At 64.9% G+C, this 18,514-nt stretch overlaps 10 protein-coding genes across 10 annotated transcripts; 5 read left to right on the forward strand and 5 right to left on the reverse strand.

The window, feature by feature from the left end:
- Positions 1–248: 248 nt before the first annotated feature.
- RFC4 (replication factor C subunit 4) lies at positions 249–1,822 on the forward strand (the record flags this gene model as incomplete). Its single annotated transcript, XM_076645351.1, has 7 exons — positions 249–337; positions 427–436; positions 511–612; positions 696–802; positions 872–1,169; positions 1,239–1,565; positions 1,697–1,822. The coding sequence occupies 7 exons, from the start codon at positions 249–251 to the stop codon at positions 1,820–1,822; spliced, it is 1,059 nt and encodes a 352-aa protein (XP_076508878.1).
- Positions 1,823–2,079: 257 nt separating this feature from the next.
- JCM10292_001931 (uncharacterized protein) lies at positions 2,080–3,478 on the reverse strand (the record flags this gene model as incomplete). The annotated part of the gene is made up of 6 exons (XM_076645352.1): positions 2,080–2,394; positions 2,456–2,548; positions 2,644–2,831; positions 2,895–2,993; positions 3,055–3,140; positions 3,198–3,478. The coding sequence occupies 6 exons, from the start codon at positions 3,476–3,478 to the stop codon at positions 2,080–2,082; spliced, it is 1,062 nt and encodes a 353-aa protein (XP_076508879.1).
- Positions 3,479–3,732: 254 nt separating this feature from the next.
- Positions 3,733–5,193, forward strand: JCM10292_001932 (uncharacterized protein; the record flags this gene model as incomplete). Its single annotated transcript, XM_076645353.1, has 6 exons — positions 3,733–4,000; positions 4,065–4,147; positions 4,206–4,287; positions 4,346–4,490; positions 4,559–5,009; positions 5,092–5,193. 6 exons carry the CDS (start codon positions 3,733–3,735, stop codon positions 5,191–5,193), a joined length of 1,131 nt encoding a protein of 376 aa, XP_076508880.1.
- A 261-nt stretch (positions 5,194–5,454) lies between these two features.
- Positions 5,455–5,943, forward strand: JCM10292_001933 (uncharacterized protein; the record flags this gene model as incomplete). Its single annotated transcript, XM_076645354.1, has 1 exon — positions 5,455–5,943. The coding sequence occupies one exon, from the start codon at positions 5,455–5,457 to the stop codon at positions 5,941–5,943; it is 489 nt and encodes a 162-aa protein (XP_076508881.1).
- Positions 5,944–7,216: 1,273 nt separating this feature from the next.
- On the reverse strand, positions 7,217–8,398 carry JCM10292_001934 (uncharacterized protein; the record flags this gene model as incomplete). Its single annotated transcript, XM_076645355.1, has 1 exon — positions 7,217–8,398. One exon carries the CDS (start codon positions 8,396–8,398, stop codon positions 7,217–7,219), a length of 1,182 nt encoding a protein of 393 aa, XP_076508882.1.
- Positions 8,399–8,529: 131 nt separating this feature from the next.
- On the forward strand, positions 8,530–9,514 carry JCM10292_001935 (FAM207/SLX9 family protein; the record flags this gene model as incomplete). The annotated part of the gene is made up of 5 exons (XM_076645356.1): positions 8,530–8,541; positions 8,591–8,722; positions 8,795–8,936; positions 9,005–9,278; positions 9,343–9,514. The coding sequence occupies 5 exons, from the start codon at positions 8,530–8,532 to the stop codon at positions 9,512–9,514; spliced, it is 732 nt and encodes a 243-aa protein (XP_076508883.1).
- Positions 9,515–11,063: 1,549 nt separating this feature from the next.
- HRR25 (serine/threonine protein kinase HRR25) lies at positions 11,064–12,608 on the reverse strand (the record flags this gene model as incomplete). The annotated part of the gene is made up of 5 exons (XM_076645357.1): positions 11,064–11,130; positions 11,200–11,921; positions 11,990–12,264; positions 12,422–12,471; positions 12,598–12,608. The coding sequence occupies 5 exons, from the start codon at positions 12,606–12,608 to the stop codon at positions 11,064–11,066; spliced, it is 1,125 nt and encodes a 374-aa protein (XP_076508884.1).
- Positions 12,609–13,829: 1,221 nt separating this feature from the next.
- JCM10292_001937 (uncharacterized protein) lies at positions 13,830–14,318 on the reverse strand (the record flags this gene model as incomplete). Its single annotated transcript, XM_076645358.1, has 1 exon — positions 13,830–14,318. One exon carries the CDS (start codon positions 14,316–14,318, stop codon positions 13,830–13,832), a length of 489 nt encoding a protein of 162 aa, XP_076508885.1.
- A 122-nt stretch (positions 14,319–14,440) lies between these two features.
- Positions 14,441–16,554, forward strand: JCM10292_001938 (uncharacterized protein; the record flags this gene model as incomplete). Its single annotated transcript, XM_076645359.1, has 6 exons — positions 14,441–14,650; positions 14,709–14,781; positions 14,845–15,285; positions 15,349–15,536; positions 15,591–15,713; positions 15,778–16,554. The coding sequence occupies 6 exons, from the start codon at positions 14,441–14,443 to the stop codon at positions 16,552–16,554; spliced, it is 1,812 nt and encodes a 603-aa protein (XP_076508886.1).
- Positions 16,555–16,669: 115 nt separating this feature from the next.
- JCM10292_001939 (SNG1 family protein) lies at positions 16,670–18,398 on the reverse strand (the record flags this gene model as incomplete). The annotated part of the gene is made up of 7 exons (XM_076645360.1): positions 16,670–16,784; positions 16,859–16,944; positions 17,012–17,135; positions 17,194–17,334; positions 17,391–17,570; positions 17,628–18,262; positions 18,318–18,398. The coding sequence occupies 7 exons, from the start codon at positions 18,396–18,398 to the stop codon at positions 16,670–16,672; spliced, it is 1,362 nt and encodes a 453-aa protein (XP_076508887.1).
- Between the last annotated feature and the right edge of the window lie 116 nt (positions 18,399–18,514).

The raw sequence follows: 18,514 nt of genomic DNA on the forward strand, positions 1-18,514 counted from the left end.
CCACGCGCCCAGGTCGAGCGCGAGAATGGTGGGAGCGGCGGGGGCTGCGACGAGGAGGAGGTGGATGGGGCCGGGGGATGGCAAGCGAGGGAGGCGGCGGCGGGTGTTACTGCGCCGAGCTGCTACTTGCCAAGTGTGCGCTCGCCTCGCCGACTCGGGACGCGCGCGTGCGGCCAACCTCGTCCCCGTCGTCCTCGCGCTCTTCGCCGTCGCTCTCGTCCCCTCGTCGCCGCCTGTCGCGTGCAGCCATGTCCATGTCGCTCTTTGCCTCGACGAGCGCAGCTGCAAAGGGCAAGGCCCGCGACGACGACCACCCCGTCGCGTTCGAGCTCCCCTGGTCCGTCCCTCACGTCGCTCCGCGCCCTTGCTCCCGCCGCGCCCACGCCCCCGTGCGAGCCAGCTGACCGCCACACTGCGCGCACACAGGGTCGAAAAGGTAACCCCGCCCCCGTGCTGTCCCCGTGCGCGCGTTGAAGCGACACTCACGGCCTTGCCCCACTCCGCCTGCAGCACCGCCCGCACACGCTCGACGACATCGTCGGCAACACTGAGACCATCGAGCGCCTCAAGGTCATTGCTCGCGATGGCAACTGCCCCCACATCATCATCTCGGTGCGTTCGATGAACTCAGTCTCGGGCTCAACAGACCTCGCCGTGTGGTGCTCTCGGCTGATCTTGTAGTGTCGATCGCACAGGGCTCTCCTGGTATCGGCAAGACGACCAGCATCCTCGCACTGGCCCGGGCACTCCTCGGCGACAACTACAAAGAGGGCGTCCTCGAGCTCAACGCCTCCGACGAGCGGTTCGTTCCCGCGCACTCTTCCCGTCCCGGCGTCACGCCCTACTGACCCTTCCCTCGCGACGACACCAGCGGCATCGACGTCGTGCGCAACCGCATCAAGGCGTTTGCGCAGAAAAAAGTGACGCTCCCGCTCGGGCGACACAAGCTCATCATCCTCGACGAGGCCGACTCGATGACGACGGGCGCGCAGCAGGCGCTCCGGCGCACGATGGAGCTCTACTCGAACACGACGCGCTTCGCGCTCGCGTGCAACCAGAGCAACAAGATTATCGAGCCGATCCAGAGCCGCTGCGCCATCCTCCGCTACGCCCGCCTCTCGGACAAGGAGCTCCTCCAGCGCCTCATGGAAATCTGCGAGATCGAGAAGGTGCGCAACCTCACCAGGTCGCTTCGAGTCTTGGGACTTCGCGCTGACGCACTCGCCGCCGCGCCGCAGGTGCCGTACAACGAGGCGGGCCTGACGGCGCTCGTCTTTACGTCCGAGGGCGACATGCGCCAAGCGGTCAACAACCTCCAGTCGACCTTTTCGGGCTTTAATTTCGTCGGCGCCGACGAGGTCTTCAAAGTGTGCGACCAGCCGCACCCGGTCAAAGTCAAGGCGCTCATCACCGACTGCACAAAGGGGCGCATCGACGGCGCGATGGACAAGCTCGACGAGCTGTGGACCGCGGGCTACTCGGCCGTAGACATTGTCACGACCTTGTTCCGCGTCGTCAAGAACATGGACGGCCTGCACGAGTTTCTCAAGCTCGAGTTTATCCGCGTGCGTTCGCCCGCGCTCTCTCTCTCATGTCTCGCTCTAGGCGTGCATATCCGGCTGGCCCCGCCGCGATGCATGCTTACAGCATGCAGTAGAAGAGCTCACGCCTCTCCTACACGTTCCCGTGCACGCAGGAGATCGGCTTTGCCCACATGCGCATCCTCGAGGGCGTCTCGACCGTCGTGCAGCTCGGCGGCCTCCTCGCGCGCCTGTGCAAGCTCGGCATGAAGCCCGAGCTCTTCGTGCTCCCCAAGGCGTAGAGTTGCGCCGACTGGGCGGGCGCGGGAAGGCGGAGACGGGACGAGGTCGCTTGTTGTATCAGATACTTGTAGAGCCCGAGCGAGGGCAGACGGCCGCCTTTCTTGTGCAAAAGCGTCAAGTACGCGTCTTCCGAGTGCAGACGGTCGCAAGCTTCCCACAGACCACTCTCCTCCCCCTCTCTCTCTCTGCCGCCGCGATCCGGGAGCAATGCGTCTATGCTACAGGGCTCTATCGCGTCGCACGGACGGGGTTCCACCTACCCCTCGTCCCTCCCGTCCCTCGTCCCTCTCCCCCGCTCGCCCCCCGCAGCACCCGCGCTGCGTGCGCTCGCCCCACGCGCAAACGCCCTGCTCAGCTGCTCGTACACGACAAACGTGACGCACGTCCCGGGGAGGATCCGCACGGCGTTGGTCGCGATCCCCTTGTAGAACCCGGCGAGCCCCTCGTGCGCGTACGTGCGCCGGATCACGTCGGGGATGGAGCGGTACGGCGCGATGACGGGTTGCGCCGGGGCCGGGGCGGAGTTGGTGGCGGTAGGTGACGGCGCGAGGGGCGAGAGGTTGGGTTGGTACTGCGGTGAGACAGAGGCGTCAGAGGCTGTGCGAAGCGGCGGGGAGGAGAGCGGGACGCACCTGTATCCGGGAGCGGATGACCTGGTAAGGGTAAGTGATGGCGATGGCGACAAGTTTCGCCGAACCCGACATCAGGATGTACTCCGTGTTGCTCTGCGTTCACGACGGCGGAAGCGTGGAGGCGAGGAAACTGTCAGTGGAGGAATGACGGCAGATACAACCACGAGCCTCGCACGAGTCAAACGCACCAACGTCTTGATCTCCTCCTCGCTTGCCCCCGACCCTAATCGCGCTCTCCGCAGCTCGACTCGGCGCTTCTTCATCTCCTCGTACGTCATGAACTGGATGGCGCCGTTCGAGACGCCGATGATGGCGAGCGTCAGACCCTTGGACATGCCGCGAATGCCTTCTTGTCGTGCGAGGGTGTAGAGACCATCTGCGACGGGGCACGAATGTCAGCGAAATCATTGCGCGACTCTGCTCGTCTATGAAAACGCACGCAAGACGCCTCGGTAGGCTTGTGACTGCGATGCAGTCGTGGTGAACATGCGCGTCTTGACGACCCACAGCGGATTGGTGATGACGGCGGTGATGACCCCTGCACGCGCATCAGTCCGTGAGCAAGGGACACAGCTTGTGGGCGTTTAGCGTGTGCGCACCAGAGGTTGCAGACGCGAGGAGATGTTGTCCTGCGTTGAGCTTGTGGCCCTTGCCACCGTCCATCCTCGCCTTGAGCATGGTGTACCTGTTCGAGGCGGCATGTGTCAGCACTGTCGTCGACTCGAATGCAAGCAGGACGGACCAGAGGAAGTAGAAGCCCCAGCTGCTGGCGTTTCCGACGAGGTTGGGAGTCAAGCCGCGGTAGAGGGCTCGAGCGCCGCCCTGGCGAACGATGTCGCCCAAGCTGGCGTACATGTGGGCGAGGGTGCCGCGGGTCTTTTTGGCGGTCGAGACCTGGAGCTGGACCTTGAGGAGGTCGAGGGGCTGCATAGCGCAGGTCGAGACGATGCCTGCGCCGACGCCTGCGACGGCCTGGTCGAGCGCGACCGAGCCGAACACGGCGGGCTCATTCTTGCTGCCCATTCGTCCGGGCGGAAGAAGGCAGTTGGGCGAGAGAGAAGCGCCTGAGTTGCCGGCACCGCGTTCGCGCTGATGAGACTTGTGGCGACTCTCAGCTGCACCGCTCGCTGGCATCTGTGCGCCCTGGTAGAGCCCTCAAGGAATCTGGCAGCTACAGCGACCATCTACACCCTGCGCCGCGACTCTAGCTACCGCTCTGCCCCCGCTCGCTCTCCCCACTTCCGCTTCCGCTTGCTTCGCACTCGCTGCCCTGCACCATGCCGTGGACTCCCCCACCCGAGCACGCTGCCTACTACTCGATTCCCGCCCCGTCCGACACGCACTCGCGCCTTGCCGAGCTCCTGCACCAGCCGCCTAACGCCGACCCGACATGGGGCAGAGCCGCCCTCGTCCGCGCACCGGACGAGGCCCGTGTTCGTGCTGCGCACGACCACCGCGATGGGAGGGTCTACCTCGACGGCGACAAGAAGCGCGAGTGGGTCGCGTACCAGGTCTGGGAGCCAACCAAGGGTTCACCCAAGCGAGGTGCGCTCGCTCGACCTCTTTCCGCGCGGAACGTGGTCTTACTGGTCCGCTTTCGTGCTAGCAGAGGCGGACCTCGTCTTTCTTCACGGCGTGAACGACTATGGCGGCAAGTTTGCGATGCATGCCGACAAGTTCCTCGATGCAGGCGTGCGTTCACTCTAGCCTGACTCGTGTAGAGCGGCAGACTGACCAGAACGATTGTCAGTACCGCGTTATCGTGCCTGACCTGCCTTCTCACGGTCGCTCCACTGGCATTCACGTGCACAACCCCTCAATGGAAGCTCTCGGTGAGTCTCACGTTGCCCACATTGAGAAGTCGACGGCACTGACGCTCGCACATCACAGCCGACGCCGTGTACGAGGTCATCAAGGACGTCGCGCTCGAGGACTCGAGGCTCGTCCAAGAAGCCGGCGGGTCGTACACCCAGACTCGCAAGATCTACGTCGCTGGGCAGTCACTCGGCGGCTTCACGGCGACCCTGACCTGCCTGTACGTTCAGCTCTGTTTCTCTGCTCCGCACCGCCAAACTCATGGGCTTCGTCTCCTTGCACGCGCAGTAAGTACGGCGCCCCAGTCGACACTTCCCTCCCTGCGGCCAAGAACGAGTCGTTCCGCCCGACCATCTCCGGCGGCATCATCCTGTGCCCCATGCTCGCCATTTCGCCCGATTCTCGCCCGTCGTACGCCGTCGAGCTCTTTGCGCGCCTCATCGCCTCGGTCGCGGGCCCGTTCCCGCTCGCGGCGGCCAACAAGGGCAAGAACAGCGAGGACCCCGACGTCGAAGAGGTGTTCAACCGCGACCCGCAGACGTACCACGGCAAGCTGCGCATCGCGACGGGCCTCGCCATCCTCGCGGGCCTGACCAGCATCAACGACAAGCTGAGCCACCTCCGCGTGCCGTTCTTGCTGTGCCACGGGACGGGAGACCGCGTCACGTCGTACCACGGGTCGGAGAAGCTGTACCGCGAGGCCGAGAGCACCGACAAGGAGATCAAGCTGTACGAAGGGGTGCGTGCGATCCGCCTTGCTCTGTCTCGAGGTCCTGTCTCACCGCTACGAGGCTTGCTTACACGGTGCGCGTGACACGCAGTACGAGCACATCCTGCTGCGTAAGGGCCGCGACGTAGCAGACGACACGCGCCGCCAGACTGTGCTCAACGACATGCTCGACTGGCTCAATCGGCATCAGTAGACCCCCTAGATCCGCAGACTCGCTTTGCCCCGGCAACAGACACTTTGAGCTGCACCTGTACATAGACGAAGCTCGCTGTATTGCACGCTCTGCCAGCCGAGACAGGAGACGAGAGACGACCGGGAGCCGCGGACGCTACCCCAGCAAACGGAGCGTGCGCGAACGCAGCGAGAGCCCGTGAACCTCGCGCTAGCTGTTTGTTGCCTCATCGAGCCACCCTCGCGCGCCTGCCAGTGCCTCTACGTCGAGGTGCACAGCACTATGATTTCGACCGACGGCACGAAGTACGACGAACGTGGCCAGCGCGCATCCGCTGCGCCACTCCATCCAGGCAGCGTTCTCAGTCCGCTCGCTGGAGCACTGCACCCGGATGCTGTGGCGTGGCCGACTCCAGGCAGCGCAGCCGAAGAGCTGCAGCGCCAGGCGACAGGGTCGCCGAACGAGCAGCGCCTCATCCACGGCGGGTTACTCAAAGCCGTCAAGTCAGCCGAGGGCTGGCGCGACCTCACCTTCCGCCTGACCGAGCCTCTGGTGCACGGCAATGGCCGCTTCAGCCAGGTGTGGCGGGCCGCAGCCGGAGTCAGCGGGCAGGAGTGCCGGCACGTCGTTGTCAAGATTGTCGCGGACGCTCTGTGGCGGCCCAAGGAGGACCTCGCGCCGTGGGACTGGTGGTATTCGCTCGAAGACCGTATCGGATCCGAGAATCAAGCGTGGGTGTCGCTTTCTGCTGGCCCGAAGCGCCGTAGTTGACCGGCTGCTGATCTCGCTCTCGATAGCTATCGTGCGCTCCGCCCACTTCAAGGTCGCGACATTCCGCACTGCTACGGAAGCTTTTCCTTCGGCATGCCTTGGGGCGAGCCAGCCGTCGGATTCGTCCTCGAGGACCTCTTGCAAGTTGCGGAACCGGTCGAGCAGCGCTGCAAGAGCGATGCGGCGCAGCTGCAGAGCACACACGACTGGCATCGCTTGGTGAGCTCGTTCTTGGCTGTCCATGGAGCTGGGGCTACTGTGCTCACTCCCTTTGTTCAGATTCGCCCATCTCTCCGGCAACTCCAGCGCATTTTCGCGCTGAACGTGACGAGCACGCACACGGACGCTGCACGCAATATCTTCGTCGTCCACAACACGCCAACTTCGGCCCCAACCTTGTCTTTGCCGGCTTCGGACGCACCGCTCCGCTTGACAAGGCGCAGAAGAAACACGAGGCGAAGTCTCCCGGTTGCTCTGTCGCGAGCATGGATGACCACTGGCTTACCAGCTCTTGGGCAAGACTTATGGGTGACCGCACGCTGTACTACGAGTGGAAAGGCTGGGCGCGGACCGAAGAGCCGGACCTTTTCATCGAGGACAAGCCGATACTCGACAGCGAGTCAAGCGGCTCTAGCGATGCCAGTGATGGCACGGAGGAGTAGTTACCCGCAGCGACGGCCGGACGGAATCTGCAATTATCTTGAACTGGACTCGATTCAAAGAGAACGAGAGATGTTGCGGACAGAGGAGCCGCGCGACTACACATCAAAGCGGACAATCGTGGTCGAAGTGTGCAACCCCAGAGCAGAAAAGTAGTGCAAGCAGTGGGATTGGATTATACGATAGAGAGCACTGGCAAGATAACAACGCAGTCAAGGAACGAGCGAGCCAGGCCTCCATAATTCGCGCCTTCTTCGAGCGCGCCGAGACAGGCGTTGAGGGCTAATGGCACGTTGTGCAAAGCTTCAGCACCGTAGAAGAGGCCGAAACTGGGCAGGCCAGCGCACGAGCTATGAAACTGGGCGAGGGAGTGCCGAGCGAGCTGGCTCTGGCGCAGGGGATGAGGCTGGAGAGCAGGCGCGCGAGCGGAGAACACAACCTCGAGACATAGACGCCAAGCGCAGGCGTCAACGACTCGTCGTCCGTTTCGTCAAGCCAATCTTGCGGTCCGAGACGCCGATGCGCCGTTCTCCTTCACCCTGCCATCGCACCTCTCAACCTGCCCATCGTTCTGTGCTGCACCACGCCTGGCCGAGCTCCCGTTCACATATCCTTATGTGACGATCTCCCTCTCCCACACCTCCATCTCCCAGCTGCCAACCTCGACTCCGCCCGGCCTCCTCACGACGCACCGAATCCCCTCCGTCCCGCCGACCCCGCCCTCCTTGGCTCCTTCCATTCCCCGCGCACGCTTGAGCGCGTGCCTCCGCTCCGCCGCGCGCCGCACCTGCTCGCGGCGCACAAGCGCAAGCGACGTCCCGCGGCGGAAGGGCGCGAGCGCGGGCGGGTGCAGCGTGAGGTGCAGCGCGAGCGCGACGGGGCACGCTGCCGCTGCGGGCGGCGCATCGAGCGGGTTGCGCGCATCGCGCGGACCGAGCGGGGCGGAGTCGGGGGTGGCGAGGATCGAGGGCCAGTGCGGCGGCGCAAAGTGGTGTGCGTAGAACGGGTAGCCTTCTTGCGAGCGGGCGACGAGGGCGTGCGGGCGGAAGACCCACTGCGTGAGGAAGACGAGCGGGGCGAGCGTGCGGCGTAGGTGGGCGAGCGCGAGGAGGACGAGGCGCAAGGGCGGCTGCGACGAAGGGAGGGCGGTTGGTCCGCTGGCCGTAGCACCCGTGCCTGCCCGTTCGCGCGCGAGCTGGTCGGCCCATGCAAACTCGCTCATGCCGTCGATGAGGACGTAGCCGAGCTCGTCTGCCGTCTCGCGCGGCGCCCACTCGGGGAGGCTCTGCAGCGTCGCCGCGAGCTGCAGAGTCCCGCTCGGCTGGAACACGCGCAGGCGCGCCATGCACTCGTCAACGAGGCTGTCGAGCTCTACCTCGCGCGGCGCGCCGATGCCCTTGGGCGCGCGGTACCGCCGGATTGCGAGGTCGAGGTGGTGTCGCACAATGGTTCCGAGGCGGTCGATCGAGAAGCGCGCCGTGCAGTCGATCCACGCTACGGTCTGCTCTTTTCCGCCGACGGGGACGGCGAGGACTGCGCCGGCGATGCGGACGTGGGCAGTGCGCGGAAGGATGGCGGTCGCGGCGAGATGCAGGAGGAGCGACGTCTTGCCGCTGCCGGGCAGTCCCTGAACTTCGACAAGGTCTCCACGGTGCAGCTCGATGCCGGCCTGGTGCAGCAAGCCGTCGAGGCCGCTGACGAGCGTCGAGGGGAGCGCAGAGAAGTAGCGCGTGCTCGCGACGAGCGAGAGGGCCGTCGAGCTGCGGATGCCGTCCGCGAGGGTAGCCGGGTCCATACGACAGCAAGCCTTGTGCTTCTGCAGGGCTCACATCTGCAATCGAGCGAAGCGACGTACGAATCGGAGGAAGAGCCGCGAGCGACTTGTCAAGTTGACCTCTACTCGCACGCGCGGATCCACAGGAAAGGATGGCAAGTACGGTCTAGACTGTCCTGGAGAGTGCCCCGCTCACCTCGGACTGTCCGACAGCCTCGCGTCGGTCGCCAGCGCTCTTCGCTCCCCGGACACTCCAAGGCCGTCAAGCTCGACGCCGCGCTCCCGGCGCCCGATGAGCTCGCCGACTCGTGGATGATGAGCACAGAGGAGATGGCGCCCATCGCCGTGCGTCTCCTGCCCGCTCTCCCCCGCTGCTCCCGGCTTTTGGTCCTCCCGAGCTGATGAACATGCACACAGGCGACACAGGCTGCAGCCGAGGCAGAGGTAGGTTCAGAAGGTCTAAACGTGGCACAAGACGGCGCAGACGAGTCCGCGGCACCAAAGCAGCACCGCACAAAGGCCGAGAAGGCCTACCTCCGCCGCAAGGAGCTCCTCGACAGTGCGTTTGGCCTCGTAAGTACTCTCCCCAGCTTTTGCGACCGCTGACAAGGCATGAACACAAAACAGAGGTGACGGCGAGCGCGACGCCCTACTCCAAGTCGCACGCCCGGCGGCTCCGCCGTGCCGCCAAGCCGGCCAACAACCTCGTCGCGTCGCTCGCAGAAGTCGAGGCCGTCCTGCCGCAGCTCGACGACGACGCTGCCAATGTGGGCGAGGCTGAGGAGGACGACGACGACGGGATGGTGGACGAGGAGGACGAGCGGGACGAGGGGGCGAAGAAGCCCAAGACGGGAGGCAAGGGCAAGGAGAAGCTCACGGCCAAGAAGCGGCAGCGAGTCCTGTGCGTTTCGCCCTCATCCCATCACGCAGGGACTCTGACTGACACTCGTGTCCTCGCTGCGCAGGACATCCGAAGCCGCGCGCCTACCCGCCATCATCAAGAACGAGTCCTTCGCCGCCTCGCCTTTCGCGACCATCCGGCAGCACACGCTCAACACGCTTGTGACGCAGAAGAACCCGTCGATCCAGCAGCAGCAGCAGAAGCAGGGCAAGGGGAAGAAGAAAGGCGGCAAGTGAGCGCGGTGTCGGCTCTGGCTCGTCGAGGATTACGGACGTTTGTTGTAACACGTTATGCATCGCTCCCCCATGTCTCGCCAACTCTCCGTATGTTCGGAAACTCGTTGGAAAAAGGCAAAACGCGGAACAAGCCCGTAGTTGCAGTCGTCTGCACCACCTCGATCCTGCTCTCCCTCCGCCACCGCTTCTCCAACCTCCCGCATCGTCGCGCGCACTGTGGCCTCGGCGACAAAATCTGCGAGGAGCGCGACACGGGCGCGGATGTGGGATCGAGATTGAAGGGGGGAGGCGGGGCGATGAGAGGGCGGACGGAAGGCGGTCGGAGGACGACGAGCGGCAGGGGAGGGGCTTGGCTCGGACGAGCTCTCGTCAAAGTGTGGGGTGCGATGGTCGGCTCATGCGCGACGGGAGGAAGGGGAGGTGGAGGCGGAGGCAGCGAGATCGGCGGAAAACAGGGAGGAGGGAGGCGGGCGGGGGACAGGAATCGAGAGCACGGAAGGGATGAGGAAGGAGGCTGCCGCGGGCGTCAGTCGAGCTCGTGCGAGCTCGCTCGGCTCGGGCGCGCTCCGTCCCTCGTCGTCCCCGTCGCCAAACGATCCATCCGAGGCAAACACTCCTCCTGCCTCTCCGTCCTCGCGCGCTCGTCGCGGAAGGGCCACAAAAGTGGAAAAACAGGCCCATTTGACGGCGTGCGGGATAGGTCGGAGAGGCAGCAGTGGTGGAGGGAGGCGCTCGGAGGGCTGGGCGGGGCGCGGCGGCGAGACTCGCGATGGCCCGAACAGTCGGTGACGACCCGATTCGGCTCTGCGCGACGCGTGCGGAAAAAGGTGCACGGCGCGGGCGGGGCGAGGAAGGGATCGGGGTCGTGACGGCGTGTCGGGAGCGGGCGAGGCGAGGCGGGGCGAAAAGCGCGACGAACGGGGGGTTCGGGAAGGGGGAAAGTCGGAGTCCTCGAGGACGCAATCTACGCCCACAAAAGGCGTCAAAGAGCACGGATTGTCGCGGCCGCGGACAAAATGGAGCGGCGGCGCGTGCCTTTCGACGGGGCGAGTAAGACGTGGGGGAAGGGGAAGGTTGTTCGGTCGCGGCGGGGAGGGAAGGGGAATGCGCGTGATGCGGGTCGACGCTCGCGTCGCTCCTGCGCTCGAGTGCCGTGCGCCGTGCCCGACAAAAGATGGGCTGTCGACGTCGAACGACGAAGAGTGTGGGAGGGCGAGGACGGAGACGGACGGGCGAGCGCGAGTCGGAGAATGGCGGGCGGAGGATGAGAGGGGAGGGGGAGGCAGGAGGCCGGCGACAAAAGCAAGTCCGGGCCCTGGCTCGACCAACTCCCTCTGATCTTGCTCCTCCGCGCGCGCGCTCGTCGCCTCGCGCCTCTTCGTCGTGCCGACCTAGCATACAAGTATACGCACGCCTCGCAGTCAGGACGTGTTGAGCGTCCTAGCGAGGGGCGAACGACGACGGGGGAATGGTGGGGAATGGGGAAACGCAAGCCGAAGTGAAGAGGTCGTCGAACGCAAGTGGAGAGGGGGAGGCAAGACGAGCACGCTTAGAACCACTCGCCGCCGGCGCGAACGCGCGGCTCCTGCTGCGCGTTGCGGGTCTGCGAGCGGAGCCTGTGACAGTAGGACGACATGTTCGGTCAGCGTCAGGAACAGCGTGCGCAACAGATGGACGAGACGCACATGCGCTGGTTGTCGTTGGCGGGCGCGGCCTGCTGCGCCTCGGCCTCTCCCGGCTGGAGCACGCGGCGCTTCTGCCCCTGCTGGGCGTTGGCTGCCTGCTGCGCCTGAGCCGCGGCCTGGGCGGCCTGCTGCTGCTTGAGCGCCTCCTGCTGCTGCTTGAGGACGTCGTCCGAGCGCTGCTGCACCGACCAGTCGAAGACGTAGTCGTACTGGAAGCCCTCGCGGACGAAGAGATCGCGGAAGAGCTTGCGCAGGTACGAGTAGTCGGGCTTGTCGTCGAAGCGCAGCGAGCGGCAGTAGTTGAGGTAGATGGCAAACTCGTTGGGGAATCCGCGGCAGAGGTACTCGGTCGGCGTCGTCATCTTCTTCTCCATGATGCGGTCGTACTTCTGCTTCTTGGTCGCCGCCTTGAGGCCCTGCCACGGAAGCGAGCCGCGGAGGAAGTACATGAGGACGTAGCCGAGCGACTCCATGTCGTCGCGGCGCGACTGCTCGACGCCGAGGTGCGTGTTGATCGACGTGTAGCGCGCCGTACCCGTCAGGTTCTTGTTCTCGCGGTACGGGATGTGCAGGTGCGTCTTGGGGTCGCGGTACTTCTTCGCGAGGCCAAAGTCGATGACGTTGACCTGGTTGCCGCGCTTGCCGATGCCCATGAGGAAGTTGTCGGGCTTGATATCGCGGTGGATGAAGTTGCGCGAGTGGATGTACTCGATGCGCGAGATCTGAGTAGAGCGATGATGGGTCAGCTCACCGCATCGGCAAGCCGTACAGCGCACAGGCGAAAACTCACGAGCTGGTCGGCGAGGAGGAGGGTGGTCTTGAGCGAGAACTTGCGGTTGCAGAAGTTGAAGAGGTCCTCGAGCGAGGGCCCAAGGAGGTCGAGCACCATGGCGTTGTAGTCGCACTCGACGCCGAACCACCTCACAAAGGGCACACCGACGCCACCTGCGAGCGTCTTGTACACCTTTGCCTCGTACTCGAGCTGCGGGTGCTTGGCCTTGACCGACTCGAGCTTGATGGCGACCTCCTCGCCCGAGATGATGTTGACGCCAAGGTAGATGTCACCTGCGCGGAGTGCAGCGTGTGCGTCAGCTCCACGTCTCGTCGTCTGATGACACGGCGGTGCAAGAAGTTGAGCGCACCAAACTGTATGCGGACGGACGAACAAAGGAAGGTGCGTCAGCATGGTACCGACCGGAGGACCGGCAGACGAGGGAAGGACGCACGGAGCCGCTGCCAATCTTCTTGCCGATGCGGTACTTGCCACCGACGCTGCGAGCAGAGCGTGTGAGTCTGTGTCTCGCTTGTGGACGCGATCGGGGTCGAGACGCGGGTAGGGTCGGCGGGGAAGCGGAGGAAGGGTCGAGGCAGCGGGCGCGATCAAGGGGGCAGTCTTACCGGAGATCCATGGTGGGCTGGAGCGGGGTTCGAGATGCGCAGGGAGGGGAACGGAGGAGCGGAGCGAGCTGCGAGCGGGACGAAGCGAACGAGCGCGGCGTCAGCACGAGTGGCCGAGGCACGCGCGGCGCGAGCGCATCTCCCCGGGTGCCAGATCCGCCCGCCCAGGTGCGTGCCAGCCCTGCACGGCTCTGTTCCGCCGGAGTCGCAGCCCCGCGCGGCTTGCCGTCGCGCGAGACGAGGCGGCAGAGTCACGCTCAGGAGGCGACACCCGGACCGCGTCCTGTGCGCGCGCTCGCCCTCGCGTGGACGCACTGACGGGCGCAGAGCACTGCGATCTCGCCCTGCAACGCACGCAAGGCACTGCGCAGCCCGCCGGGGGCGAGGGCCGGTCGCGCGAGGGGTGCGTACGCCGCTCCGGGGGCGGTGGTGTGACGGGCGCCCGGAGGATCGCGCTCGCGTGGAACAAGCTGGACGGTGGGCAAGAGGGGACTCACAGTGAGCTGGGTGCGGGGAAGGAGAGCCTGCGTGCGCTCTGGCGCAGAGTCGAGGCGAGAGGACGAGGCGGAGGCGACGCGGAGCACTCGGCGCAGGGGCGAGTCCCGGTCGAGGCCCGCCGCAACTCCGCCGCTCGCACGCTCGAGCCCTTTCTGCCGTGTTCTCACTCCGACTCTAGCTTAGTACTGCATCACGAGGGGCGTCCGCCAACGCAGAACGAGCCGCGCGCATCTCTGCTCTAACAAGGCCTCTACCCCCCTTTCCGCAGATCATACAGGTCACACTGCGCATTGCGGCCCAGCTGTAACGAGGGAGTAGTGCCACAGTGATCACTAGATTCGAGGGAGGCCGCCAGGTAGGCGAGCAGTCGCTGTGAGCGGGCGCAGCAACCTCGGAAGCGTTGGTCCTCCGTCGCTGCCTTCCGCGCGCCTCGCTCGACGCGTCGCCCGGGTCGAGAGGTCGAGCATTTGGTGCCAATGACGTCCGCGTATGCTGGTGAGCGCGAGTGGAAGTAGCTAGCCGCGTACCCGGCGGGTGTAGCACGAGGCGGGGAGAGTCGGCGAGAGCGGGTCGACAGTCTGGCGCAATCCGCCGTGCTTGTTCGTCCGGAGCGAGTTGTCCTCGTGATACTGCAAAGCACCGTCGACATCAGCCCAACCCGTCAGAGCAAGCGCGATACAGAGAAAACGCACCCTCTGGACCTTCTCTCGCGCTTTTCCCTCACTCGCGCGCCCTCACATACCCGCCCAGTGCCTCACCATCCCCCTCTGCTCCTCACTCAGCCCTGCGCCCTCCGATCCAGGCGCGCCCCACATCGCCTCGAGCTCGCGCGCGGCGTCTGCGTCGCTCAGGGCGCCCGCGTGCACGCTCTTACGCAGCGCGAGCGCGCGAAGGACGAAAGGCCCGATGTCGAGCGGCTCGGGCGCGGGTTCCGAGGGTGCGTCGTCGTCGGTAGGAGCAGCAGCGGGAGCTTCGGGGGCGGGCCTGGCGCCGGAGAGAGAGGGTGCAGGACGAGCCGCGGCATTCGAGGGCTCCTCCGGTGCCGGTGCCGGATCGAGCGCGCCCTCCTGGTCCGCCTCACGCAGTAGCTGCCCGAGCTCGAGTCCTGTGCGGGCCCGCACGACGTGCTCGGCGCGTGCGAGTTGCTGTTCCAGGTGTGCGATGCGGGCGAGGGCGTCGGCGAGCGAGGCGGGCTGCGAGGCGCTGCTGGGCGGCGTGCGCATGGCTCGTAGAGTAGTGCAAGCTGCTGTGCACCCTCGCCGCAAGCGAACAGAGCCGAGCATGCAAAGGGGCGGTAACAGAAGCTTCCGCGTTGATCGAACCTCGGAGTCGTTACAGCGCAGCGATGCGGGCGTGCTTCGCGCCGAACAGCCGATCCCGCGTCGAGTGCTTCTTCTGCACCTCGCGCTGCCTCCTCGTTCCGCCCGCTCCCTCGCGCGGCGTCCTCGCGAAGGGCAAGCACCGCGCCCTCGACGAGCACGATGAACCCGTCGCCGTTGGCTCGAGGGACGACTTCTGGTGCGGGCAGTGCGGGCAGATCAACAGAAGGGCCCAGGTGCGCCCGCTTGCGAACCGCTTCGAGCGCGAAAAAGGCTGACTGGAGCTGTTCGCAGAACGGCGACATCCTCTCGGACGATGCAGCGCATTGGGATCCAGCGCTGAACCGCGACTCGTTCGACAAGCGCGGTCAGTTTGCCCCGCAGAACCACGGTAGACCGTCACACCTCTGCTAACGGGATGACGAAACAGCTTCGACAAGCCGACACCGCCTCCCTCCGTCGTTCCCCTCGCCCTCGACGACGCCCTTCTGCCGGCAATGCCTCGCCAACCAATCCTTGCAGCTGCACCTCCTCGCTTCTCACCCGTCGTCGTCCGACGACGAAGCCGACGAGTCGTACCCGCCGCTCGAAACGTACCGCCAGTCACTCGACCAGCGCTACCCGCTCGTGTGCGCCGCCTGCGCGCCCGCTGTCGAGGGGACGATTCGCGAGCGCGACTACCGCGTGAAGGCACAGGCGCTGGGGTGGCGGCTGAGGGAGACTCAGCGCAGGAGGGAGAGAGAGGAGCGCCGGGGCGAGGAGACACGGAGGAGGGACGGCGTCAAATGGCTCGTCGAGGGGTGCGTGTGGAGAGCGAGAGCTGCGGCGTGGTTCTTGACAGGAGGAGGGACGGCTACGGCATGCCTTGTCGGTGCGTTTGGGCTTCCGACCACTCGGTCCACTCCCGCAGACTCGAATGTATTCGCGTGCACAGGGCTGCTGGATCCCTCGGACCTGCACGGCTCCGCTACCGGGAGCTCGTCGAGCATGCTGCGACATGGGGTCATCCCGCTCGCGGTACTTTCCCTCTTCTGGTCGTTCTGGGATCCAACCTGGGCCCGCTTGCGGGCAGAGCGAGCTCGAGGGCGGAACTACACCGTGTCTCACCGACCTGCCTACCTTGTTCGTCAGTGGCGTCTATACGAATGTCTGCATGCTGAGTGAGCTGTTATGCAGGTCTTCCAAATGCTCGCCTACTGCGCTCGACTGATCACGCTGGTCCTCCTTCGTTCCGGCGTCATTGCGTCGAGCGCGACGACCCGTTGGCTTATCGGCCTGACATTCATCTTCTCCTGCGTTGTCCGTGTCGTTCAAGAGATGTCTGATAAGACCTAATACTGACTCGTGACCTCTGCCAAAACAGTCTCTTCTCTCCGCCTTGTTCCTCCCGCGCCTCACACCCCCCTCGCCCATCCGCCTCTCCTCCCGCTCATCCTCCACCTCTCTCTCCGCTCAATCCGCAGGCGCTTCACACTTCAACTCGGGTCTCGCGCACCCCGCCCTCGATCCGCTCGAACCGCTCGCGCACCTTTCCCTCTCCCGCCCCGGCAGCTTCCTCGCCTGCACCCCACCCGACACGCCGACTAGTACCGGTGGCGACGGCTGCGGAACCCCGCAGCGAAGCGAGAGCCCAGGCAGCTGGGGGCGTGGCAGCGCACGGAACGCGACGCCGAGTGTCGGGCCGAGAGCGCGGGTCCCGTCTTTCGGACTTGCGGGATGGAGGAACCGCGAGACTACACCATCAGGGCGTCAAGCAGGTCCGCGCGACGGACGAGGTTTGCAGGAGGAGGAGGCCGTCGACACGGGCGACAACAGCATGGACTGGACGCCGCTCCCTCTCGCGTCGACCTCGAGCCCGAGCGGCTCGCCTTTCCCTCCCTCCCCGTTCGCACCTGCTTCAGCAGCGACGAACCACATCACGTTCGCTCGTCAGCGCCTCATCCCGCCCGACCTGCGGCAGCCGACGGGGCTCGAAGGCATGTTTGCGAAGGTCGTCGCGCTGCGCGGCGGCGGCGCGGCAGAGGGAGACGAGGCGGGCGAGGGGATGGACGGGGTTGAGATGAGTGGGAGGGCGGTTGTCGAGGGTGAGAGTGGCACAGGAAGGGAGAGAGGGAGGAGGTGGTGGACGGCCTGGTGGTAGCGGATGAGAAGCTGTTGCGATCGCACTCCCGCATTGTGCCGTTCTCTCTTTGCGCAGTCCACGCACCCTTCTTAGATGTTCGGTCCAGTATGCGGAATACAACAAGGAGCTAGGTCTACTTCGCCTGCCCCTCGACATCCTTCGCCCGCTGCTTCCGCTCCTTTCGCTGTTCGATCCGTCGCCACATGAGCTCGAACAGGCACAGAGTACAGAAGGATAGGGCAGACCACCTGCAAGCCAGTTGCAAGGTCTGTCAGCACCCCTGCTCCGGATGTCTCGGGGTGCGGAAGACGAGGCAACGCACGCGACGAGGACGCCAAAGTTGAGTCCGAGGCGGTTGCGCGCGCCCCACATGATGTGCTTTGTCGCCGTTGTGGTGTGCCAAAAGGGCTGCCAGCCGCATGCGACGTCAGTGACTTGCGAGAGCGGGGCGGTCCCACGCAGGGGAAACACGCACCATCGCATACCCGTACTTGTAGAAGTGCTCGGCAAGTGTCGCTGGGAAGAAGGACGACGTGATATTGAGGATGATCCACGAAATCAGGAAGAAGGGGAAGAAGCGCAGGGTGAGAAGGGTGAGCCTGAGGAGGAGCAGGCGTCAGTAGTGTACGCATGGCCATTCCAGAGAGCGCCTCGCACATGGACTCCATGGCCAGACCGAGCGCAAAGATCGTGAGGAGATTGAGCATCCAAAAGACCATGAAGCCGCCCTGAGGCCCAAAGCCGGCGTAGCCGTTGCCGTCCATGGGCAGAAGGAAGGCGATGTTGATGAGCGAGTAGCTGCAAGCGCAATGTTGATCAGCCGTGTGCATCAATCAGCCTGAAAAGACACGCACGCAAGCGAAAGGAAGAAGTAGCCGACGACTACGGGCCCGAGTCGAAGCAGACAGGTGTGCAGCCACGAGATGCGCACGCCTTGCTTCTGCATGGACTGCTGCAGAGGCATGCGGCTGAAGAGAAGGATGATCGCGATGTGGAAGGCGAAGATGATGTAGTAGATCAGGCCGGCTTCAAGTCTGCGAAACGAGGGCAAGTCAGCCGGTCCACAAAGAAAGGCTGCATTGTCAACGCACGGTGCAGCGCCTGCCCACTGCTTCGGTAGGATTGGTCGCAAGTCGATGTTCTGGTACGCAAACGGCGTGGCGAGAGCAGCTTGTTGTGTTGCAGTGAGCGTGCTCAGCGTGTCGGGCCTTGCCGACGAAAGGAAGGAAGCCACGGCTTGATGCGATGCCTCGAGAGTCGGCGTCTCCATGTAGCGACCAAGAAAGGGCAGCAGGTATTCCAGGATAACCTGAAACCACCGCGATCCGGCAACGACCAGGCTGATCGCGCCTTCAGGCGCCCATTCTCCTTCGAGAAGTCCACCCGTGCCGGCCATCGCCTGCTCGAAGTTGCTCGTCGCATTGGCATTAATCACAACCGCCGCCCAGGCCTTCTCGCCGACAATCTCGGATGCGACGTCGTCAAAGGTCTTGCCGGACGGGTCGCGCACGATCACGCCCATGTGCGGCCGCGTTGAAGTGGTGCCGACGAGGTACTGGACTACACTTGGACCGAGGATGGCGTTTGCGTTTGCCGCAGAGTCGTAGTCGTAGACGTACACCTTGACGTTGGGAAAGTAGTACTCGAGCTTGTAGGTTGACCCCCAGAAAACGCTCAACAGCGCCCACACTGCGACCGTCATCAGGGCGAAGTACATGAGGAGTGTCTGTAGCGCTGGGTGGATCAGTATTCGGCGGAAGAAGCGGCAGCAGACAGCGCACTTTGACAGTCTTGTTGCGCGCCTGGCGGATGTGCGGATCTCGCACCGAGAGGGAGAAGTCGACATCGCGCTCTTCCTCCATTGTGTGCAGCAAGCAGCAGTTCAAACGCGTGGCAGGAGAGCAAAGAGCGAGGAGGCGAGCGTGCGGCCCGATTTAGCGGTCAAGCGATCTCCGGGCGGGATGACGATTCGGGAGGG

The sequence above is a fragment of the Rhodotorula paludigena genome (assembly GCF_050403205.1).
Source record: "Rhodotorula paludigena JCM10292 DNA, Rt_paludigena_JCM10292v1_ctg1, whole genome shotgun sequence".
Taxonomy (NCBI): domain Eukaryota; kingdom Fungi; phylum Basidiomycota; class Microbotryomycetes; order Sporidiobolales; family Sporidiobolaceae; genus Rhodotorula; species Rhodotorula paludigena.